The sequence below is a fragment of the Brachycentrus maculatus genome, unplaced genomic scaffold, assembly GCF_059751285.1.
Source record: "Brachycentrus maculatus isolate JH-2025_06_01 unplaced genomic scaffold, ASM5975128v1 h1tg000537l, whole genome shotgun sequence".
Classification (NCBI taxonomy): domain Eukaryota; kingdom Metazoa; phylum Arthropoda; class Insecta; order Trichoptera; family Brachycentridae; genus Brachycentrus; species Brachycentrus maculatus.
In genome coordinates, this window is record NW_028281283.1 from 316276 (window position 1) to 340642 (window position 24367).

General features: G+C 30.1%; 1 protein-coding gene across 3 annotated transcripts in view; it reads left to right on the forward strand.

Moving 5' to 3' along the window:
* The window catches only part of LOC148301593 (myrosinase 1-like), a 37813-nt gene that overhangs the window by 10136 nt on the left and 3310 nt on the right, over positions 1-24367 (forward strand). For 2 of the 3 annotated variants that reach the window (XM_088273055.1, XM_088273054.1), the window contains exons 2-7: positions 457-565; positions 6783-6898; positions 9869-10444; positions 11898-11992; positions 17171-17476; positions 20598-20839. In XM_088273055.1, coding sequence (XP_088129181.1) covers positions 480-565; positions 6783-6898; positions 9869-10444; positions 11898-11992; positions 17171-17476; positions 20598-20839 — 1421 coding nt within the window. In that variant the 5' untranslated portion in view covers positions 457-479. The remainder of the gene's footprint in view (positions 1-456; positions 566-6782; positions 6899-9868; positions 10445-11897; positions 11993-17170; positions 17477-20597; positions 20840-24367) is intronic. The other variant, XM_088273056.1, reaches the window with a different exon arrangement.

Sequence of the window (24367 nt, forward strand, 5' to 3'; positions counted from 1 at the left end):
TATTTAGATTACAACGACGAGAATATTGTCGTCGTTGTAATCTATAACCAATTAATAACTCTATAACTCTTTAACCAATAACCGCTTATTACATATTTATGTAATAAGCGGTTATTGGTTAACATGGATTATTTGTATTTTTCATATCTTCAACATCTTTGGATTAACTGAAAAAAATTAACTAGTAAATAGAGAGTTTATAATATTCAATTTATTTTAAAATTAGTTTATTCTTTCAGTAAAATATGGTTAAGAGATTCCATATTTTTTTTAAGGAATTCATTGTTCTATTTTCCTAACAATGTTCTTACAAATAAACAATCTGCCGTTATATTTTGTGTACATATTTTAAACACGAATGATTTCAAATTATTTTATAAGAATTATCATATAATATTTAAGTAAATACAAAATATTTATTCCAATATCTACAACAGTTCTTTGTATTTATTTCAGAAGCTGTGATATCCGACCAAAATATGACTCGGACTTTTTATCAGAAATGTGTGGAGCCAACAAATTTTCTCAAATCATGTCTACTATGGATCTCAGTATTACAGTTATGGTGAGATAAATTTTTTAAATATATTTTAGTCATGTTATTATTATAAAGACTAACGCCTCCATATAATGTTATTGATATTGAAAAAAAATGTTAAAAAACTCATAGTAATTTAATATTATTTAGAATTTTTTCAAAGTTGATTAATTATTATTGGGTCTAGAATGTATCATTGTTTGTTTTAAAAAAAAAACTTTTTTGAAAGTTTTTGCAGTTTTTGAAAACTTAAATGCTAATTAAAATCAAATTTTTAAAGTGAAAGTTGATATAGATATTATAACATACAACATGTAATAAAAATGTGTATCGTTTAAGTATTTCTCACTATTAAAAATTAACTTATTTTTCACTACTAAAAACAAAATGCAGTTTCATGTTGCATAGTATCCAAGAAGTACACAAATTATAAAAATTTTAAGTTTTATAAAATATTTTGTAAATTATTTAAGCGGAAAACCACAATCCTTGTATTAGTTTCGCCGATTAACTGAGATTTCTAAGATTTTCATGGCCGTTGTAAGTAGTAACTGTTCGATTTAGGTTTAACAGATAATTCATTCTCAAATCAAGTAAATCTATTTATAACAAACCTTACATATTATTTAATATTACCGCATAAGTGATAGTAAATTCTTGGTTATTAATTATACTGCAAGGCAAACAGGATAAAGTACGACATTAATTAAATGTTATTAATCAAAAGGCATCATTTGAGTGATTTGAAAGTTTGTTCAACTGTTATGTAAGGTTTTCATGAGTTTGGCTGATGAAAAAGGTCTACTATTTATTTTGTTTATTTTTATTTTTATATTAGCAGAAGGAAGTTTTAGAAAATAAATTATTGGGCATAATATCAAATATATGTACGGATAATTGTTGAATAAAGATTATTATTTAAAAAAAATACGTTTCAAATTCATTTAGCCTTGCAATGCGCGATGTTAATTTTTTTTCAACTGTCAATATTAAAATTATATTTGTCTCTTTTCTGCTTGTGCCATTGCTTTAAGAGATTGTGTGCTTTAATGCAGATTCTTTTATTCAAGCAATATTACATATATTTAAAAAAATATTTTGAAACACAAAAGTTTATCAATTATTTTAAGACAAGCCAAAACTCCAATATGTTTATTATAGATATTATCTATTGGATATGTTTCAGGTACATTTTGACTCTTAAGTCGACTTCGACTCTTACGCCAAGACAATGTAACTAAAATATGAATAAATAGTTATCAATGTATTAGGATGACTGCTTTTCATATTAATAAACCACATTATGAAAAATGCTTTACATATATTATATGTTTTTAATTTTGTTCTAATGAAAACACTTTTCAGTTTGTAGTTTTCGTTGATTTGAATGTCAGTTTCATTTTTGAATGTATCAGTCGATTTTTAACGTTTTTATTTGAAAAATGTTATATTTATATGTACACATATCGCTCACTTCTTTCAACAACGTCATATATAAAAAAACATGATTTTTCAGGAGATCGTTTTTAAAGTTTAAAAATATAATAAATTGTATTAAAAATATATATCAAGCCACTTATTGAACTTTTTACTGTGCAATAGATCTTTTTAAGTAAAACCTGAATGTTTTTCTCCATTTGAAAAATATTAAGTAAATTTGAAAAAAAAGTCAAACAATACATTTTCTTCAAAATGCAAAAACAACACTTTCTGCACTGTAGCGGATAAATATTAAGTTAAAAATATGCCGCTTTTGCTGGGATATAGTACATTTATATATATATATATATATATATATATATATATATATATATATATATATATATATATATATATATATATATATATATATATATATATATATATATATATATATATATATATATATATATATATATATATATATATATATATATATATATATGTGTAGTACATTTTCTGGGCATTCCGAAAACATGCACAACTGAAAATTGACGATTTTTGATACATGACGTTGTTGAAAGGAGTGAGTGATACATATGTATATTACTTTATTACGTGGACTATTAATCGAAATACGTTTCGACACGTTATTACATATTAAACTATGTTTTGAATAAAGTTTAAAAAGATGTGTGTGGAAGTAACACATGATACTATTATAATATTTGCAGATTTTTTTTTTCTTCATAAACGTATCAATGAATCAACCATTATTTTGACTGTCCACTTTGAGCAGGCATTCATAATTGTTTTTACCCTCTTTCTAATATATTTTAAACAAATGTATAATCACGTAAATTCTATTGAAAATGATGTGTAGGCTCTCCTCTTAAATCCTTAAATAACAAGTTTCTAAGCGTGTATAAATAATTCGCATTTATGGAGAAATCGAGATGTTTATTTATAGATCTTTGCATAACATGAAATTTAGTTTTATATGCATTTCATTACATTATATCTGATGTTATACGCTAAGAGTTGACGTTTGTAATCTGTAAGGAAGAACTTACATACAATCAATAATTGTTTTATAATTAAAAGAAAAATAAGAAGGCACTAGGACAAAACGTACAGTAGGCGAATTCATTTAGTTTGTATTCATTGATTGATTTGAATTTATGGCAAATTCTATCCATTTTTTATTATTTTTTTTAGCAAATATAACTAAAAAGATCACAATATATTTCCATAATATTGTATTTTAAATACTAAAATCTTTCAATTATAACATTAAATTAGGTTGTATGAATTATGTATTTATTTAATATCACACTTAGATTCAGGAGCGTTTTTAAAGATTTGATATTAGCTTACCAAAATTATGTTTTCATGATAATCTATTCGACTTCATTTAGATAAAAAACAATGAGGATTTTTTTCAAAATCAAAAAGGGGATAACATAAATAAACATTCCCTTCATACAATGCGTTTACATTTGTTCTTTTTCATATGCTTCCTCTTCTTTTAGGTCCTTTGGTCCTTTATGGTCCTGTTACGTCAATTCATATTGTATACAGGTATAATATATAAATAAATTGTAGTTAAAGGCAAAATTTTGTGAAACTTTTGAGACCCCATCGGTATAAAAAAAGAAGTTTTTTTACTTACTTGATAAGCTAGGCTTACCCTCGATTTACATCAGAGCTGGCCGCTGCTTTTCCTACTAGGTGTCCGCACCCTACTTTATAATATTATATAATGTTTTTAACACCAATGATATATTTTATTTATTGATTCGGCATTAACTTTGTGGAATGACATGATTATTTTAATAAAAATTAAACACTTGAATAATCCACTTAATTGAGTTTTATTTTTATTTACGACTAGTTTCGAAAACGACAATTGTTTTCATCTTCTGGTACAAATAAAAAAAAATTAAACTAGAAGATGAAAACAATTGTCGTTTTCGAAACTAGTCGTAAATAAAAATAAAACTCAATCCAATGATATATTACCCAATAAGACTGTAGACATAAATATAAACGCATGCATACACGTAAATTAGTAAATGTTATTGATGTATAACTCGTATCGGCATCTTATTCTTCAAACCTTTATCCACATCCCAATGGTGTATAGGGCACTCCATCATAGAAACGTAGTGTTATCTTGATCGTTTACATATGAAGGAAATGTGATCAGCCCTCCGCTTCAGGTACCAGTCCAAGGTAATATTGAATAAATATTAGAGTGAAAAAATCACTTCATTTATTTGACCCCCCTGAGAATCGAACCCGGGACCTCCAGAACGGTAGCCGAGCGTGGTGACCATTACACTACGGAGGCGATATAGGTATCTAAAATAGTGACCGAATTGTCGATCATAAAATCTGTCGGTATTGCTGTGAGGCTTTTCTATTCTTTTCCTCAACCAAGATCTTTAAAAGCAGGTTACTTCCTTCCCCAATTTAGTTCAATTTTCGCTCTAGGTGCAGAAAACTTTAATTACGGGCCTAAACACGGTGTTGGCTGTAATGATCATATGAATAGCTCGTTAAAATCATATTTAATAATTATATAACAGCGGCTTTAAATACAGCATAATCATTCTAAACACGATCAGTCATTACGTGTACGTTTAAAATGTAATAGTTATTATTCTTATCAAGACTCTCAATAAACTGAATGGCAAACCTATTCTAGGTACGTGAAATATAACTTAACTTAACGATTCAATTTTGATTCCTCCGGTATGGTCAACGTTTATACAGAGTGGCACAAAATTGATCACTCTATTAAAAGATGTTTTAATTTAAAAAACTCTCCTTTTCAAAAAGATGTTATAATTTTTCAAATGGCATCGTACATTAATAATATTTGACATTTCGCTCACTCCTTTCAGCAACGCCATATATAGAAAACTTAATTTTTAAGAGTTCGTTTTTAAAGTTTAAAAATATGATAAAATGTATTGAAAATAAATATCACGCCACTTATTGAACATATTACTTTGTAATATTTTTGGTAAAACTTGAATGTTTTTTTCTCCATTTGAAAAATAATTAGTATATTTAAAAAAGTAAGAAAACAATACCTTTTCTTCAAAATGCAAAAACAAAACCTTCTGCACTGTAGCGGGTAAATATTAAGTTAAAAATATGCCGCTTTTGCTGGGATATAGAACATTTTCTGGGCATTCCGAAAACATGCACAACTGAAAAATGACTTTTTTTATATATGACGTTGGTGAAAGGAGTGAGCGCTTTGTGAACTAGACAGCTGCACTTTATAAACAGATTTAGGGGGGCGCAAAATTAATCATCCAATTTTGTTTTTAAATAACGTTTTTTAGGAACTAAAAAATGGTTTTGCGTAATGAAAATCTTTAATTGGACCTTTGTTTTTTTGTGGAAAGTAAGTGGAACAGTTTTTAAGTGGAAAAAGATGATATCCGTCAAGTGGCTGCCGCTAGTGTTGATACACATTCGTATCAGTTTTATCAATTTGTTTATATACTGCAGCTGTCTAGTTCACAAATGTTAAATATAATTGACGTAAGACGCCCTTTGCATAAATTATGACATCTTCCGATGGGACGATTAATTTTGCGTCACCTGTATAAAGTGTTTTTTCACTGTAATATTTTTTAATATTTTAAAGTTTGATCACCTGTCTCCTCACTTTTACGCTATTGAACGTTTACAATGATTTTTTTTTAAAGCGAATGCGATTGATAGAAAACGATAAGAATGTTAAATAACGTAAATATTGTACACTTTATTAACTGTTCCCTGAGCCTTTTATGAAAAATTAAGTGTATAACATGGCTTTTTTATTATTATCATGTAACGGCATTCTGGTACATTTTGTCTCGGATAAATATGTTTTTTAAATTTTCAAAATCAATTAGACGAAACAATGTTTGTGCTTACGTAATTACAATCTTTATTTACATATATAATTCGTCAAAATGATAAAATATGGTATTGTTATGAATATTTGAATGATATTTCACTATAATTTTGTTTAAGCAAAAAGCTTGCCATGAAGTGAGTTCCGGGACTTTTTTGTTAAAAAAAGACCTTTAAATACATATATGTAAAAACATATCGCTCACTCATTTCAACAACGTCATATATAAAAAAACTTGATTTTTCAGGAGATCGTATTTAAAGTTTAAGAATATAATAAAATGTATTAAAAATAAATATCAAGCCACTTATTGAACTTTTTACTGTGCAACAGATCTTTTTAGGTAAAACCTAAAGGTTTTTTTCTCCATTTGAAAAATATTTAGTATATTTAAAAAAATAATTAAACGATACCTTTTCTTCAAAATGCAAAAACAACACTTTCTGCCCTTGTAGCGGGTAAATGTTAAGTTAAAAATATGCAGCTTTTGCTGGGATATAGTACATTTTCTGGGCATTCCGAAAACATGCACAACTGAAAATTGACGATTTTTGATTTATGACGTTGTTGAAAGGAGTGAGCGATATATCAACATTGCGTATATATAAATATATATTTATAATATATTTATATTTTTTAGTATTTTTTTCATTAGCATTAGATATTTTATATTAATTGTAAGAAGATGTAAATACTTATGATTTTAAATTAAGTGTAAATATTAGTTTCTACGGTAATATAGGCTAACTGATTTTTTGTTGTATTCATATTGGTGGAATTATATGTACAACGGTTGAATTATGTAAAAACATCAAATTATTTTTTATTAAGACTTTCATCATTTGACAGTTAATATCATGGTTTTCTCGAAATGTGAATTGAAAATTATTTTATATTTCTTTTCAGCGTCCATTCCGGTGACAGTCAAAGCATGAACCATTCGGATTATAAATTCCCCGAAGGGTTCATGTTTGGAGTGGCCACAGCTGCGTATCAGATAGAGGGCGCTTGGAATGTTTCAGGTAATTATTTTCTCAATGGTTCGCGTCTTCGCTAAACGAAACCTAATTTTTCTGGTCGCAGCACAGACTTCGAATTATATTTTACGATAAAACCACAGATGTCAGTAATGAAACAAATCTTCTTTGTTTTGGTTTGAATCTTGAGTTTTCGACATTTGTATGCATTATGTTTGTATAACGTTAGCGAGGTGTAAAAATAACAGTACTGTTTTAGAAAACTATGTCATTTCCGTTTAGTAAATATATCTAGACCGAAGAAAAGATCTGGGTGCTGATAGGGATCAAAGAATACTATGGAATCTCTAAATTAAACTAGATTTGAATATCACATCATTTTCCGTATGCATGCACTTTCTTTGGGTGTAATATTGATGACTGTCTGGACCTGGGCAGTCGTCAATTAGATTGAAGAGTGGAATATATTTAATGGGATACAGATAACGCCATACGGGAAAGGAAATGGAGAACAGATAGTAGGTAGGAAACGGAGAATAGCAGTAATGGCTAGGGTACTAGAAGGTGCATCCCTGTACTCGTACTAGCTTGTATAAATTATTAATTGCCGATGTATGCTAGTCCTTTCCACAGTATCAATATATTACGTTTTCTTACTACTGGCCCAATGGTGCATAGGGCACTGCATCAAATCGACGCAATGTTTATTCGATCATTTATTATATGAAGATGATCAGTCCTGCACTTCAGGTACCAGTCCAGGGTAGTATTACATAAATATCAGAGTGAAAATAAATAAATTTTTACCTCCTCTGGGTTTCGAATCCGGGGCCTGCTGTATGGTAGCCAAATGTGCTAACCATTACACTACGGAGGTGGGCGTAATAACGGCCCATTTAAAAATAACTGACAAAAAGTACTCAACATTAATGTCACCTCATTACAGCACATAAAGAAAGAATAAATGTTAGTTACCAAAATACAGCTCACATGTGCTTAACATTTTTCAGGCATATCTATAAATACAAAAAGTTGTAATTTTCAGTATAAGTGGAACTGATAAAATATATTTATGGAAAATTAAAAAAAATCATCGTTTGACTAATGATCACCATAAGATATATGGCTCACTGGTTTCAAGAACGTCATAAATAAAAAATCGTCAATTTTCAGTTGTGCATGTTTTCTGAATGCCTAATAAATGTACTATATCCCAGCAAAAAAGGCATATTTTTAACTTAATATTTACCCGCTACAGGGCAGAAAGTGTTGTTTTTGCATTTTGAAGAAAAGGTATTGCTTAATTATTTTTTTAAACATACAAAATATTTTTCAAATGCATAAAAAACCTTAAGGTTTTACCTAAAAATATCTGTTGCAGAGTAAAAAGCTCAAAAAGTGGCTTGATATTTATTTTTAATACATTGTATTATATTTTTCATCTTTAAAAACGTTCTCCTGAAAAATCAAGTTTTTAATTTATGACGTTCTTGAAAGGAGTGAGCGATTTGGGTAAATGGGAAATATCCTAAATATACGTTGAAACACAAGCGATGTTCAAGGCGGGTACATTATTATACCCTAAAATAATTTTAAAAATATTTTAAAGTAAGAAGCCATACTATTATAATTGATGTAAGTACAATATATACTTAGCATGTACCTACATATGTAGGTATGTATGTAAATTAATGTAAAAAAATAACTCTAAACAATTAATTAATGTGAATTTCTCGAATGCCGATATCTATGATCTAAGATTTTGATAGAGTTAACAAAGAAATGTTTTATTAAATAAGATAAAATCAATATGAGGACAATATATGTCGTATTATAAATATCAATTAAGATAATTTTTAAAGTACTACGGACAATGTCCAAAGGATGTTTTCATAGTGTGATCGTTATTTAACTTACCAATACATAAAAAAATAGGAGGCAAATCGTCACATATCGCTCACTCCTTTCAAGATCGTCATAAATCGAAATGCTTGATTTTTCAGGAGAACAATTTTAAAGTTTAAAAATATAACACAATGTATTAAAAATAAATATCAAGCCACTTATTGAACTTTTTACTGTGCAACAGATCTTTTTAGGTAAAACCTGAAGGTTTTTTCTACATTTGAAAAATATTTAATTTATTTATAAAAATAATTAAACAATACATTTTCTTCAAAATGCAAAAACAACATTTTCTGCCCTGTAGCGGGTAAATATTAAGTTAAAAATATGCCTCTTTTGCTGGGATATAGTACATTTTCTGGGCATTCTGAAAACATGCACAACTGAAAATTGACGATTTTTGATTTATGACGTTCTTGAAAGGAGTGAGCGATATGTGAGTAAGTACGAGGTTCTAAACCTAGATTGACTATCATAATTTAATTCTAAGTGCAGTATTATCACCACGCAAGTTTCATCCAGAAATAGCAGAAAGGGCGAAACTTCACAGACGTTATATCCTGAATTACAGGCATACGAGAAGTTTTCTAAATGTTGATATATCTAGTCATACAAGCCATCCGATAATGTAGCTTAACGCGACTAGACTAGAGGTTTGGTTGATTAGGTTATACTGAGTGTCCCTTGATTGTCCTTGTCATATCCTCTCGTTAACATTTATCATATATGCTCTTACAATCAATTTCTTTTCGACCATTCGCTCCGAAAGACCAAACTCACCTTTCCCAAAGTATATTGTTAGGAATTTAACTTTCTTTTGTGCAAAAAATGCTTAAATATAAAGTAATGACAAGATGTATCTAGACGTTACTCGTAGATGCACGAAATTATATTAAATAACTTTTTAGGTTGTGTCTCGGGGAAAATACATTTCAATAAAAATAATAAAACACTACCGATACAGTTTTTTACACTTACCATATTTACTTAATATTATAAATATATATTTTTGACTACTAAGCTGATTCACAATTTTTTAAGGTGTGATTCAAATTTTAATGTTTATATTGTAAATATATTGCCGTTTGTGTAAGTAATTTATGTTTCTAGGTAAAGGAGAGAGTGTTTGGGACAGATGGACACACGAGCATCCCGAAGTCATCAAAGACCGCAGCAACGCGGATATGGCTGCCGGCTCCTACTACAGTTATCGTCAAGACGCGAAGATGCTGAGAGATTTAGGGGTCAACTTTTACCGTTTCTCACTAGCTTGGCCTCGACTCCTTCCGACTGGGTTCGCCAACCAGATCAACAGAGATGGCGTGGCTTATTACAACAATCTCATCAACGAACTAATCAAGTATAACATAACTCCGATGGCCACACTTTATCACTGGGATCTTCCTCAGAGACTTCAAGACCTGGGCGGGTGGTCTAATCCTCATATTGTGGAATACTTTGCCGATTACGCGAGGGTTTGCTTCAAACTGTTCGGAGACCGAGTCGCCATCTGGACCACCTTCAACGAGCCCATGCAGACGTGTTTGGAGGGGTATGGTCTGGCGAATAGAGCGCCAGCCCTCAACCACCACGGGGTTGGAGAATACCTCTGTACACATTATCTTCTCAAGTCGCACGCCAGAGCGTACCATATTTATGACAAGGAGTTCAGGCCAAAATATAAGGGTATGTGAGACCAATCGATGAAACTATTTTATCAGATTATTAATTTCATAATTCATTAAATTAAAGACACTTTTTCAATACGTTTCAATTGTATGGCTTTCTTGTGACTTTATTCTACAAAGGTGATGAACGATTAATTTTTAATTTCATTAATTGATTCGGCAGTCACTTTGTTGTAATATCTACCCATTTTCAATTTAAGTTTCTATTGGTTAAAATAGACATGGCTTCAAATAGTGTGTTTGGAAAAGATGCGGAATGCATCGAAACACGTATCACAATAGATTAAAAAAATACATGGTAAATATAAGATTTTAAGAATTACATAATAAATGGTAAATCCAAGTAAAATTTAAATTAAAAATATGTTAATTTTTAGCATAACGAAAAAAGTCTAAAAACCAATCCCTGTTATATTACACATCTTCAATCATCATCTTGTCATTGGACTGTCAATTTTCACGTTAAAACACCTAAAATTGGAGCCAGGAATCGAAAAAAGATAACTGAATATCATTTTAACTAAAGCCACCTATTAAACTGACGCTTCGGAAACAAACGAAAACCAAGAAGTTTGGAGAAATTTTATAGTTTTCCGAATTTCTAATTATCATCTTTGAAAATTTGGTTAAACGCAATGAATTCGATTGAGTTTGTAGAGTTTTTTTGGCACATAAGCCCTAAGCGACTCTTTGTTTTATAGTAATTTTTTTTGATAATTTTGTGAATTCGATTACTGTGTATTTATTGTATTTAGAAATACACACACGAATTATGAAAAATTATTTAGAGCCAGCCGTCTGACATACAATTAAGAGGAACAAAAAATATCGAGACAGATTATTTAATTTGATGTATGAATATCCAGCTTTATTGTGATTTATTGCCATACATGCAAATATATGAGAAACGCTCTTGAGGTAGCCTTAAAGGAAAATGACGGTTTAAAAATTAATTAATTAATTTATTAACAGGTTACATTATATATCGTGAGCAAAATGTGAAAGCTGACTAAATCTTTAAGTAATTTAAATAAAACATTTAAATCGGACAATAACAATATTTCCATATTCTCATTAAAAGACTTCATCCATTGTTTGTTGAGATATCAATAAAAATGTATTAATTTACATTCAGGTGTTCCTACCAATGTGTGTATTATCTAAGCACGTAGGGCCCGCTATACAAACAACTTTGTTTACTTTCATTGTATCTATGTTAATAATTTATAATGTTTGTCCGCGAGATATGTAAAACAACAGAATAGAGGTTTTAATAAAGATGCCTGTCATTGTGTGTTTAATATCACGATATTTATTGCACCTAAATGAGAACACGCTCGTACGAAGTAGCCGTATCATCACGAATTGAAGAGAATCATTTCTATTATGCCGATCAATCTTAATTTATCAGCCAGACGGGTTTTATTTAAACCTATTTTATTTTATTTCAGGACAAGTAGGAATTACTTTGGATTCCAATTGGGCAGAACCGAACACAGACACGCAAGTGGACAAACATGCAGCGGAACTTTATTTGCAATCGCACGTTAGTACAACCTTATCAGTAATTCGATTACATTAATTGATTCAGTCATTTGCAATAACACCCACTCGATTTTCAAATCGTGTTCAATATTTTTTTGAACAACTTTTCTGTCAAAACGGTTAGACTATGTAATGAATTACCTCTTCATATGAAAAATGCACTATCTGTGATGACCTTGAAACAAAGAAACTCCTGGAACATTATTATCATGATTGGAACCCTATTTGCCCGTCATATCATTCTTCCTTGGTTCCCTCTTCCTCTCTCCCCTCATCTTCTTACCTGATCCGACTTCTTTTGCCTTCCTTGGTTTCATCAATTTACAGAACACTTAATATTTAATGATATAATTACTTACAACATTTTGAGTGTGTCCAAATACTTGTTCACAAATCTGGATTACCTCCAATTATAGGAGCATTTTTCATATTATTTTTTTGACATCTCATCAAAGATGAAGAAGAATATGGAATTCTGGGCATTTACGGAGCTGATTTACATTTACAGGATTCGGACCTCACATACTAATAAAAGAGTTTCTGCTCAATAAAAAGCATCTTTTCATCTCACCAATAGATGTCTCTAGTGAAGATCTAGTGATTCAAGAACAATGTTTCAAAATTGGTTCATATATATAAAGAACTTCCAAGAATTTGAGTAGTGTAGTTGTCAATAATGGGTAGAATTGGTGAATGTTACACGTGTGTAAAGTGATCACTTAAACCAGCCTATGACGGTCGTCAGCCCCGTAGATGCCCAGACTTCCATATTCTTCTTCATCTTTGATGAGATGTCAAAAATAATATAATTACAAGTTTAATCGTATTGCAATTGTAATTTAAATATTTTTTTGTCGAGGGCATCGAAGGATTGGATAAGGCTGAAATTTTTGAGCAGCATCACTAGTCTTAGAGCAAAAAATGTTTGCGAAGACAGAGTGGTGTGGCGTTCGATTCTCTCTGCCTACCCCCGCGGGGAAGCGGCGTGATGGTTAGTTAGTTAGTTAGCATCACTAGTCTGCTTGTGGTTGATTGGAACATACTACTTCTTGGCCATAAACACGCCAATGTACATTTATTTTGTAATACTAAACGAAGTTTAAGTACATAAATAAATAAATTTAGTTTACGTATTAATTTTAAATCAAACACAGATTTTTTGAGTCTACTAAGTTGTATTTTATTAACAAAAAACACATAAAAAATTATATTGTGACAATTGTTTCGCCTTGTTAGGGCATAATCAAACGAATGAATTATGTGTTTTTTGTTAATAAAATACAACTTAGTAGACTCAAAAAATCTGTGTTTGATTTAAAATTAATACATAAATTAAAATGGAGTTCTACAAATTAAACGCCAAATCAATAAATAAATAAATTTATAGCTACATGTATAAGAAACGATAATCATAATCGTATAGATTATGCTCGAAATGCTTTTAAAGTAATTAAGTGTTACTTTAAGATGGATCGATGTTACTAATGAGCATTACTAATTACTAGACGTAACAATAACATCAATTCGTTACATTTATGAAATATGAAGAGATTTTAAAGATGACACAATAAACCTACAAGTACAGTAAACCCCCATATAACGTTGAGATAGGTACCGCATTATCGGAGGAAACGTTTTAGGGTGTTAATTTTTAGAAACTTGAAATTTTAATTTTAGTCATCGGAAATCACTGAAATGAGTCTATAGAATTAAAATACAATTTAATAAAACCATTAACCCCCTGTAACGTTTCCTCCGATAACACGGTAGATATCTCAACGTTATAGGGGGTTTTACTGTATATGGCATATGTATATAAGTACATATGATTCATATTTTAAGTTTATGATATATTTTTGATACTCAAAATTTCATAATAAGTGTCTCTTCGTTTGCAAATTAGTAATTAAATTAGAGTTTTACATTCATACGTACAAAATTGATAACATTTTTCAGTTTGGATGGGCAGAATTCGTATTTTTAATGTTTAGACATAACAGACCATTGTGTTATTTTGTGATCACGTGAGACATCTATCTAATTACATTGTAAATATATGACAACGACTGATAAAAACTCTAAACTGGAAGGTCATTAATCTTGTATCGCTGCAACCCATTATATTCATAATTTGTAATTGAATATGTCTATGTAAATTAAATTAATTTTAATGTACATATACTATGACAAAAGCAATTCTAGAATATCATTAAAAAATCGCAAATAAATACTTTTATATATTTTTTTTATCTATATAAATAAATTAGTAAATGTTCGTTTATTCAAAATCTTCAATCTCCTAAGGTTATATAACATTACTTTTAAACTTTTAAACAACGTTGTATTTAAATACACGGGTATTTTTATATCATCTGTGATATGACAAAGTAATCCTAGAGACGATTACTTGTGTCGTTCTACAAAAAGAGAACAGGAAAGAAACATCATATTGCCGGAGTATTCCAGTGTACATATGTCATGGGCGAAATACAGCAATACTCGGCAACACGCGGCCATACCGGCAATAGTGCAGCAATAGTGGTGGGCAACATGGCTCATGGGGATATTGTCAGTACTCAAGACTATATTGTCTCAATAAGTATACGCAATAGTCGGCAATATATTGAAAGTGTAGTTCGTTGACAGGAGTATAAATCAAGCATAAATTAATAGATATATGATATAAAATGCTTACGTGCATATAAAATATAATGAAATTCGCCATCGATTGCATAATTTGTGTTATTATTTGTCAGTCTGCATATTTTATGATTTACGTAAATCATATCATTTTATGTCATGTAACCGCTGAATAATCAAGCTGTGTGGATCAGACCTAAACGCCAATCGTTGCAAAATATTTGCACTCAACATTCTCGTGACATTAATAGAAATAAAACGACAAATGACATGAGAAATTTGGAAAGCAGTAAATACATCTCAACATAGATGAAGAAGAATATGGAAGCCTGAGTATTTACAGAGCTTGTCACCTGTCATAGACTGGTTAAGTGATTACTTTACAAACGTCCAACATTTACCTACTCCACCCATGATTGACTACCACACTACTCAAATTTTTGGAACTCTTGGTATATTGATCAATTTCGTGACATAGTACTTATGAGTTCACAACAACCAGCCGAGTTGGATTGAGGAAAGCTTTTATTTAGCTGAGACCCTATTATTTGTGCAAGACCTGAACCCCAGATTATATTTACATATTGAGAAACGCCTGAAAACGTGATTTTAATTTTTTAATGTAGCTTATAATTCGGCCAGTTATTTTATTAACAAAATTTTGAGTGTGTCCAAATCTGGATTTTCTTCACTTATTACATTTTTGATATCTCAAATGTAAAAATAACTCCTAATTGGAGAAAATCCAGAATCGTGAACAAATATTTGACTACACTTAAAATGTTTAAAATACATTTTTATTCTGTTGTTACCTACTATGTTTTTTTTATATATTTTTGTCTCTATGTTTTTTATACGTCTTAAGGCGGAGACTGACCGGAGCATTTCGTCGTAACGTAACACGTTACGATGCGAGCATTCAGGCAGTCAGTACAGCGAGCCGAGCGCTCCATCCATAGTTTCGGATGCTCGGTGATGCTCGCCGCGAGCGATGTTACGAGGTTATGTTACGACGAAATGCTCCGGTCAGTCTCCACCTTCATATATCACAAGTATTTTGATTTTTTAAAAAAAATATTCTTCGAATATAATATATTCTATTTATTAAAGGTATGTAATATACTTATAATATTACTCACTCATAATATTGTCATAAGAATATGACTGGAAACTAAGTGTATGCCTAGTTTTTCTGTGAAATGTCGTACAAAGTAATTACATACAAGCACCAATTTAGCGCGTCCCGTATGTACATAATTGACGAAGCTAAATTATGTATTTTTTCATTCATGGGGCCTCCCATTGTATTTTTCATGATCACGATACGCTAGACTGATGATACATGTATAAAAAAATATATGAAATTCTTGTTTTGACATCGGCATCGTTAATATTATATATGTACCTATGTAGATAGATTATAATATCATTTCGTAATATTTTTTAACCGCTAATTTTGATTGCGATGTTAAAAATGGTACATATATTATTTTAACTGTGGAGATTCCATGTAAGATACGAGAAAGAAGCAAAATATATCTCCGAACTAAATATAAAGATGACAAAAAGGTGCACATGAAATATTTCATATTTTTTTAGTATTTCACGATTTATTTTTGTTTATTTTGCTCTTGCAAAATTATATTGCACAATCAGTAATTTTAGTGAGAAATAAAGTCACATTATTAATAAAAAAGTAATAACAAATCAATATTTATAAAGATAAACAATCCTTAATGAAAAAAAGGATAAAACGTATTTTTTTCGTGTGGTAAAAAAGTGAACAACTCTTACACAAAAAAATATTAAAAAATGAAACCTTTAATGAAACCTTAATCTTTAAACCTTAAACCTTCTTGAAACCTTAAACCTTCTTGAAACCTTAAACCTTAATCTTTAATGAAACCTTAATCTTTAGATAATTCGTATGAAATATAATTTAAAGAGTGTCATTTAAATGATTCGTAAATCTTCTTTTACGATGACAAAATTTAGGAAATTGATAAATAAATAAATATTCTCAAACACTGTTACGAGGGCAATTGTCACTTATGAAGAATTTTATTCAAATCATTTTTTCTTGGATTTTCTAAGCGTACATATGCTCACTAAATCTTATATCTGTATCTTTCCCGTTTGACTGGTATCGAGTATTTACGTAGTTTCTGTTAAAATAAATTTAAAGAAAATTTACTTTACATGGTATGTACGAGAAGATGCATGTATGAGGAGATGCATGAACTTGGAAGAGGCGAAGAATGTTTGCAAAAACAGAGAGTGGTGTGGCGTTCTATTCTCTCTGCCTACCCCTGCGGGTAAGCGGCGTGATGGTTAGTTAGTTATTTAGTTACTTTACATCGTTAAATTTATTCCCGAGCCCAGATGAAATGAACAGTAATAAGCGCAAACTAAAAAAAAACGGTCCTGTGTAAAATTTGATTAAATGCTGATACGACAATTAGTCAGGAGTGCGATAGTAAGAATACCAAATCAAAATGATATATTTTTTTAATTAGTCTATGAATGATTCTCATTGCAGGCTGGTTGGTATGCTCATCCTATCTTCTCCGAGAAAGGAGATTATTCCCCCCTGCTGATAGCGAAGGTCGAAGAGAAGAGCCGGAAGCAAGGCTATCCGCGGTCCCGCCTTCCGCGCTTCACGGAGGAGGAGATCCAGTACATCAAGGGCACGGCGGATTACTTCGGCCTCAACCACTATACCTCCTACCTGCTGCAGATGAGTGACGGCCCCGTAGGGCAGCTGCCATCGCACGAAAACGATCTTGGAATCAAGCGACATCAGGATCCAACATGGCCGTCCGGAGCTTCTTCTAATTGGTTGAGGGTAATTACAGTTTTTCTAAGATAATGTAAATTTGAAATTCATTTCCAGAATTGATTAATGAAGGCAATAGAGGTAAGTAGTAAGGTAAGCTAGGTACTACTTACTAGGGTAGGCAGTAGAGGTAGGTAGTAAGGTAAGCTAGGTACTACTTAGTAAAGTAGGATACTGGTTTTTTTAGCGTTTTTATGAGTCAGGCGGGTAAGTTAGAATAGGCACTGCTTTTCTGCCTATATGGAATGCACGCCCCTGGCCATATTGATATCCAGAGACCTGCCCTTTACAAACCTAACAAACAAAACGGCGATATAATTTTTGGTCAGTGGGGTATTCGCAGACCAATTTAGAATTGGTCACTGACGTTTTTTTTCTATGGACAGAAAAGGTTTTTGTCGTGTTTTTTTTTACTAAATATTTTGTTTTCATGTTGCCATTAATTTTGGTCTAATTTATATACAATCCTACCTTATTCGATGCCCAAAAGCCCAATGAGTCTTGGATGGAGTCCATATGTGGACATATCGATCTCGTTTGAAGTCATTTTATGCAAAATATAAGAAATAATTGGAAACAATGTATAAAAAATCTTTTTCGATGCTATTTTTTCCTTTCGTCGATCATAATGAGTTAGTGAGACTACAAGCACACTTGGAGAGGAAATTTTCAATGATTTACTTTGTATTTGTAAAAAGCGTTTGAATTAGCAATGCACTTTTTTTTATTATAAAAAAAGAGGTATATTTGTTTTTTATTATATATACAAAAGGATATATTTCATTTAATTTTTAGGTAAGCCTAAGCGGTTTGTGTTTAAGAATAGGAATCGAACTGTTGAAAATGAATCGAGCCTCGGAAACAAAACCCGACTCGACACAATAAAACTTGGTTTATAAAATAATTTTTTATGAAAAAAATATTTATTTAAAATCTTCGTTTTGATGCAGAAACCTGCCAAAATGGACTTTTTGTCCAACTTGGCATATTTCGAACTTATGGTTAGTTACATTAAAACGTAAAGATTTGACATTGTTTTGGAAATTGATTTTAATGAAAATCTGCTGCCGTATGGTACTTAATTGTTTTAAGACACACACATTATTGTTGGCTGCTTCGTTTCTTTTATGAGCTTTTCTTTCCTATATTATCTTTGTTTCCAGTGTCCCTCGTAACAACGGGACAAGACAATACTACTACGTTTGAACGAACGATTGATTGACGATAAGAAGGGATGTCGTTGAGCAATAAATAATGATCATTGTTTCAATTAAAATCACAAGTGAAGTAGACAAACTCGTATGTGTTACATATATAAAATAGATTTTGGACAATGTCCAGAGTTATTCTATTTATATCACCATCTTCAACTGATGTTATTGTGGAAACCAGAATGAATCATGTCTCATTGTAACTAAGAATGTACATAGATCATATACGCATATTAAAATAATCCTTCACTAAGTTTTGGCAATGAGAATATTGTCGGTAACGTTAAAAGAGTAGGTGTGTATTTTTTAATCTGTATTTTAACAAAGAGACATGTTTTTCCCAAAAGCATTTTTTATTCTTCATAAAAGTAGGTACTCGGGCTCTTAATATAAAATTATAATTAAGACAACTTCTGAAAATGTAATTAAAAGATTAGGAGAAAAATTTTCTTTAAGGATTAGGTAATTGAATAAAGCGAAGTTTTAAGTAGATTACCGAGTTTTTGGAGAGTTTCATAAACAGACAATTTTGTGGGTCAATAAGAATTTTGGTTAGACGAGACGAGATAAAAGATTAATTAAAGATTTTAATTTAGGACAGCGTTTAATCTGTTTCTTACATTGTTCGTAAGTATATGTGCTATATTGATTTGATATTAATGTCAATAATAAATTGTGTATCTATTTCAACACACGTGTATTCTGAAATTATACAAAAGTGTTTTGTTCCACAATTGTTTTCAAAACAAAACAATCAAATGTTAGCAATTGAAATCCTTTTATAAAACATGTATACATAATATACACAGTTATTTATGTATACACGTATATATATATATATATATATATATATATATATATATATATATATATATATATATATATATATATATATATATATATATATATATATATATATATATATATATATATATATATATATATATATATATATATATATATATATATATATATATATATATATATATATATATATATATATATATATATATATATATATATATATATATATATATATATATATATATATAAATATTATATTTTTTTTTATTATTTTTTTTTACTAGAGAAATGATTCGAAGAAACTATTTTTCATTAAAATATTGACTCATTTAAAATAATGTAGAGGTACTTTTCAATATTAAAATACTCTTTTGCGATTAAATTTGCATAAATAAACTCATTTTATATTAACACACGTGTTGTTTGCGTAAATAACACGTGTAAAAGGTGTTGTTTTAAATTTGGGATCGCAATTTTGATTTATTTGCTAATAAAAAAAGTTTCAATGTTTTAATTGTTAAAATTCTGTAATGAAAAAAATATATATCTTAACGAAAATAAAACCATTTACAAGTGTTATATCCTAGATTAAGTGATCATTTTTAAAACTGTGTAACATTCACCATTTTGATGATAATCAAGCAACCACATTTATTTCGATTTCGAAACATCTACATACATATATGTATATATATCGGTAGTGTAATGGCAAACGGATATATCTGTCAAATTTTTCATTTTCTAGGTTTGTTCCACAAAATGTCTAATTAATTTCACAAGTTTGTTTTTGCCACCCGAACAAAATATTTAATTTCACAAGTTTGTTTTTGCTCTCCTGTAAAATTTGGTCTGAGACAGATATACCCCTTTGCCTTTACACTACCGATATAACTTTACGCGTTGAGGAACATACACTAGCAAGTTCCTATCTCTATATTATGTTTGTATTTTAAAATAATTTTTAAATAGTTGAAACCTTTTTGATTTATTTGAGATACCCCTCGAATTATTTTACGTAAAAGAAATATGTTTTTAAGCTCGACAGTTTTTAGTCAACATCATATTGAATATTGTTTAAAAAACACTTCCCTCTGACTTGTGAATTGGCCTTTCAGGTAGCTCCTTGGGGTTTTCGCAAATTGCTGAACTGGATCAAGGACCGCTTCAACAACCCCAAGGTGATGGTAACGGAGAATGGATTCTCCGACTTCGGGGCCTTAGAAGACCACAGAAGGGCCTCTTATCACCAACATTACATCCACGCCATGCTTCAAGCCATTAACCTAGACGGCTGCAACGTCATGGCTTACTCACCCTGGAGTCTCATGGACAACTTCGAGTGGGAGAGGGGATACTCGTAAGTCAATATTCTATTTGTTACTGCATCCAGGTTTTTAAAAAAATATATATAATGGCGTTGCATATGAAATATATTGCTTTTGCCAATGTCAAGTTAATTGAATATTGTTACTTAATTATAAAATATGATGGACTTATTATTAAACCATAAATTTATTCCATTCAATTAAAAAAAAACAACTAAAAATCTGTAGATAATTGGGTTCCTGCTCGCCAGGATGAGATGGATATCTGCAGGGAGGGGAATAAGCGGGGCCAGAGTTTTGAAAAATGTTGGCATTTGGTCATTTATCGGGCAAACAAAGATTATGTGGTTAAGGTCTTCCTCTTCAAAACGACACTCGCAAATGGGGGAGTCAAAGACACCAATCCTCGCAAGCTGCTCTCTCGTACAGCAATATCCCATCCTCATTCGACAAATGGTGGATGTATCTTTCTTGTTCATCCAAATTTTCCTAAACCAAAGACAGGACGGGACAGTAGGCTGAATGAGATTGCATCCAGGTTCTAGAGATTCATTAATTGAAAATAGTTTTGATGCATTTTTGGTGCTATTGAGACGGTCACATTTATTACGTATCAAATAAACTTCCTTCACCTCAAAGTTATTTATATTGATTAAAAAAATGGGTATAATTTTAATTAAACACTCTCCTTATCATTCATCGTTCACTTTGTGTAATACCATTTTAATAAACACTAACTCGTGACTATTTCACAAAGTGAACGATGAATGATAAGGACAGTGTTATATTACTATACCACAAAGTCAATAATGCTTTGAATATACAAAATATAAAATATAATATTAATACTAAATAAAATAAAAAAATATTATCTTAAGCAGCAACGAAATCCATGGAAATGTTTTAATTCGATCTCCGAAAATTATTTACAATAAAAAATATTTGTTTTACTATACTATAAGCTATATCATATAATATACTACGCATTATCAAAAGAAAGTTTTCTCATATTATTTATATCAAAATCATGTACCGTATATGAGAAAAATGTGTAAATACAGATAAGAAATATGACTACTTTGTAGGAGATGATCTTTGACGTTGTTATGGTGTAAAGATAATTTTATTGACAGCACGCAGTAGGTTACCTTATCTTTTTTATGTTTACTGACACTTCTTACTATTTTCTTGTCAATCATTGATGCTATATATATAAAAACGCACGTGTAAAAATTGTAGGTTAGAAATTTTTATATGGATTCTTCTCACTTATCAAATTGCAGACTACTGTTCTATATTATATTCTGTAGTAGAATGATCCCACTTCAAATAAAACATTATTAGAATTAAATCAGTAGGGAGCTTTTGGGATTTTTTCCTTAATCCGTAATTGAAATATCTTTCTATTGCTTTTTTACATTTTGTTATATTTTTTTATAATTTTGCCTTATTGTTTTACTAACGGTATTTTATTATGTATTTCCTGTACCCGCCCTCATGTTGCTGTTGTTCAGTATGGTTTAATAAAAGGAAAGCCAAGGGAAAGCACACACAAAGAACATGAAAGTTTTTCACCGATTTTACAATATGTGAAGAACTTCGAGAGATTTAAGATTTTGAAAAAACGAATATTAACGTTTTGATTTATATACATAGATTTGTTCAAAAAAAAAAATAGGTAGGTAATACTACGTAAAAGTAGTTTAAGATATTAACTAATTAAATTGAGAAATCTGTTGTAATCTTTTGAACATTAGCGTAGGAATTTAGTATACATAATTCCAACAGTGTGGAGCAAACATGCAAAAAAGAATGTACCATGCATTGCTAAAAAAATTATGAATCGTAAATGTATTGCTTCTTTGTAAAAGACCGCCGACGTGATAAACAATTGTAAGAAAAATATTTAAGTGAGATGATTGATGTTTTAAATCATATTTCATTTGGTAAAAAAAACGGATACATAGTTGGACGCTCTTCAATCAATTTTAATTGCAATGTTATCTAGTATTAAACACGATAACAATAATAAAACTCTTATTGCGTACCGGCTATGTATAAGTATCGCATCGATTGATCTCATAGGTGATAGAATAGAAAAAAATACTACTCATAGCATAGAAAAATAGGCAATCACTGTATCGGTGTTTGTGATTCACTGATTGGAGCATCTTGTTTGTATTATTCTGCGATAATTATGGAAATTTACTAGATGAATTTTAAATGGAAAACACTTAATACAAACGTGACTGAGTGACAGAATCGAAGGATACACTTAAACATTATTATTATTATTGATAAATATAATACGTTAATGAAACTTACATATAATAAATATAATTAATTACCAATATTATTCGCCTAAGCGAACCCCAAAAACACGAAAAATTCATGGATACATGATGTTCTAAAACACGAAAAGTTCATGGATAGACGACGTGAGAAGGTTTTTCGGAAGACATAATGAAAAAAGGAGGCAAGAGGAAGCCTGTAGAAGACCAAAAAAACTAGAAAGACAATTTTGATATTCGAATACATTACTGACATCACGGTAAAATACATTTGTTTAGATTTTTCTCACAATATGGTAGTTTTATTTATGATTTTATTTATTGACAAGTCTTTTATACTTGTTGCATAAAATTAATGGAGCAATCTAGTTTGCAATAAAAGCCATAAGTTTTATTGCATGTTTGGCGTTATTTAATATATTCATTAATGCTAATTCCATATACATATAAAATTGTATCCTAATATTGAATTTATCAATATTAAACGTGATCTCATTTTCTTTAAAAGTGCCATCTACGTGTCAAGTTTAGTGAAAATAATATGGAAATGTTGTCGCAGCTGTTTTGGCATTGCCAGTCGATCGATACATTACAGGCTTTGTATGCACAACGTGTTTGTTTAATATAAATATGGCGTCGCTTTTTAAATATTCCTCTGTTTTCTTACAACGTTCGGGTTCTTAAACAGCGCATCGCGTCGGCTTGAATATTAACAGGTAATAGAGATACGGCCATTGCCATCTAAATCTCAGTTGGATTACTATTCTCAGAATACAACACTTAGACTGAACTAAAAAACTATTCAATAAGACGAAGTTTTTTTAGCGTCTAGCGTGTCTCTTATGTTATTTCATAGAACTCCATATTGCTTATATACGATACCAGATGGCCACATGATTGATTACTATCGATAGAATTTTCAATTTGATGAATTACAAAATAAAAAATCGTATTAATTATTTTCAGTCCATAAATCTATTCATTAACACCTGAAAACCATTTCGATAAAATTAACAAATAATAAGAATTTATTCATTCTCCCGCTATCTTTAAAGTTAAAAATAATTATAAGGAAAGGTAAATTAAACAACTGTTTTATCAATAATTTAAAATTCGTTTTTAAAAATGAACGAATTAATCGTTTATGTAAAGTCTTTCAAACGATATGTTTGTAAACAAATAAGAAAAAATATTTACAGAGTGAGTACAGTAGAATCTCAATTATCCGGGTCTGTAACCTAATTCGAGAGTGCATCGTCATTTTAGGGT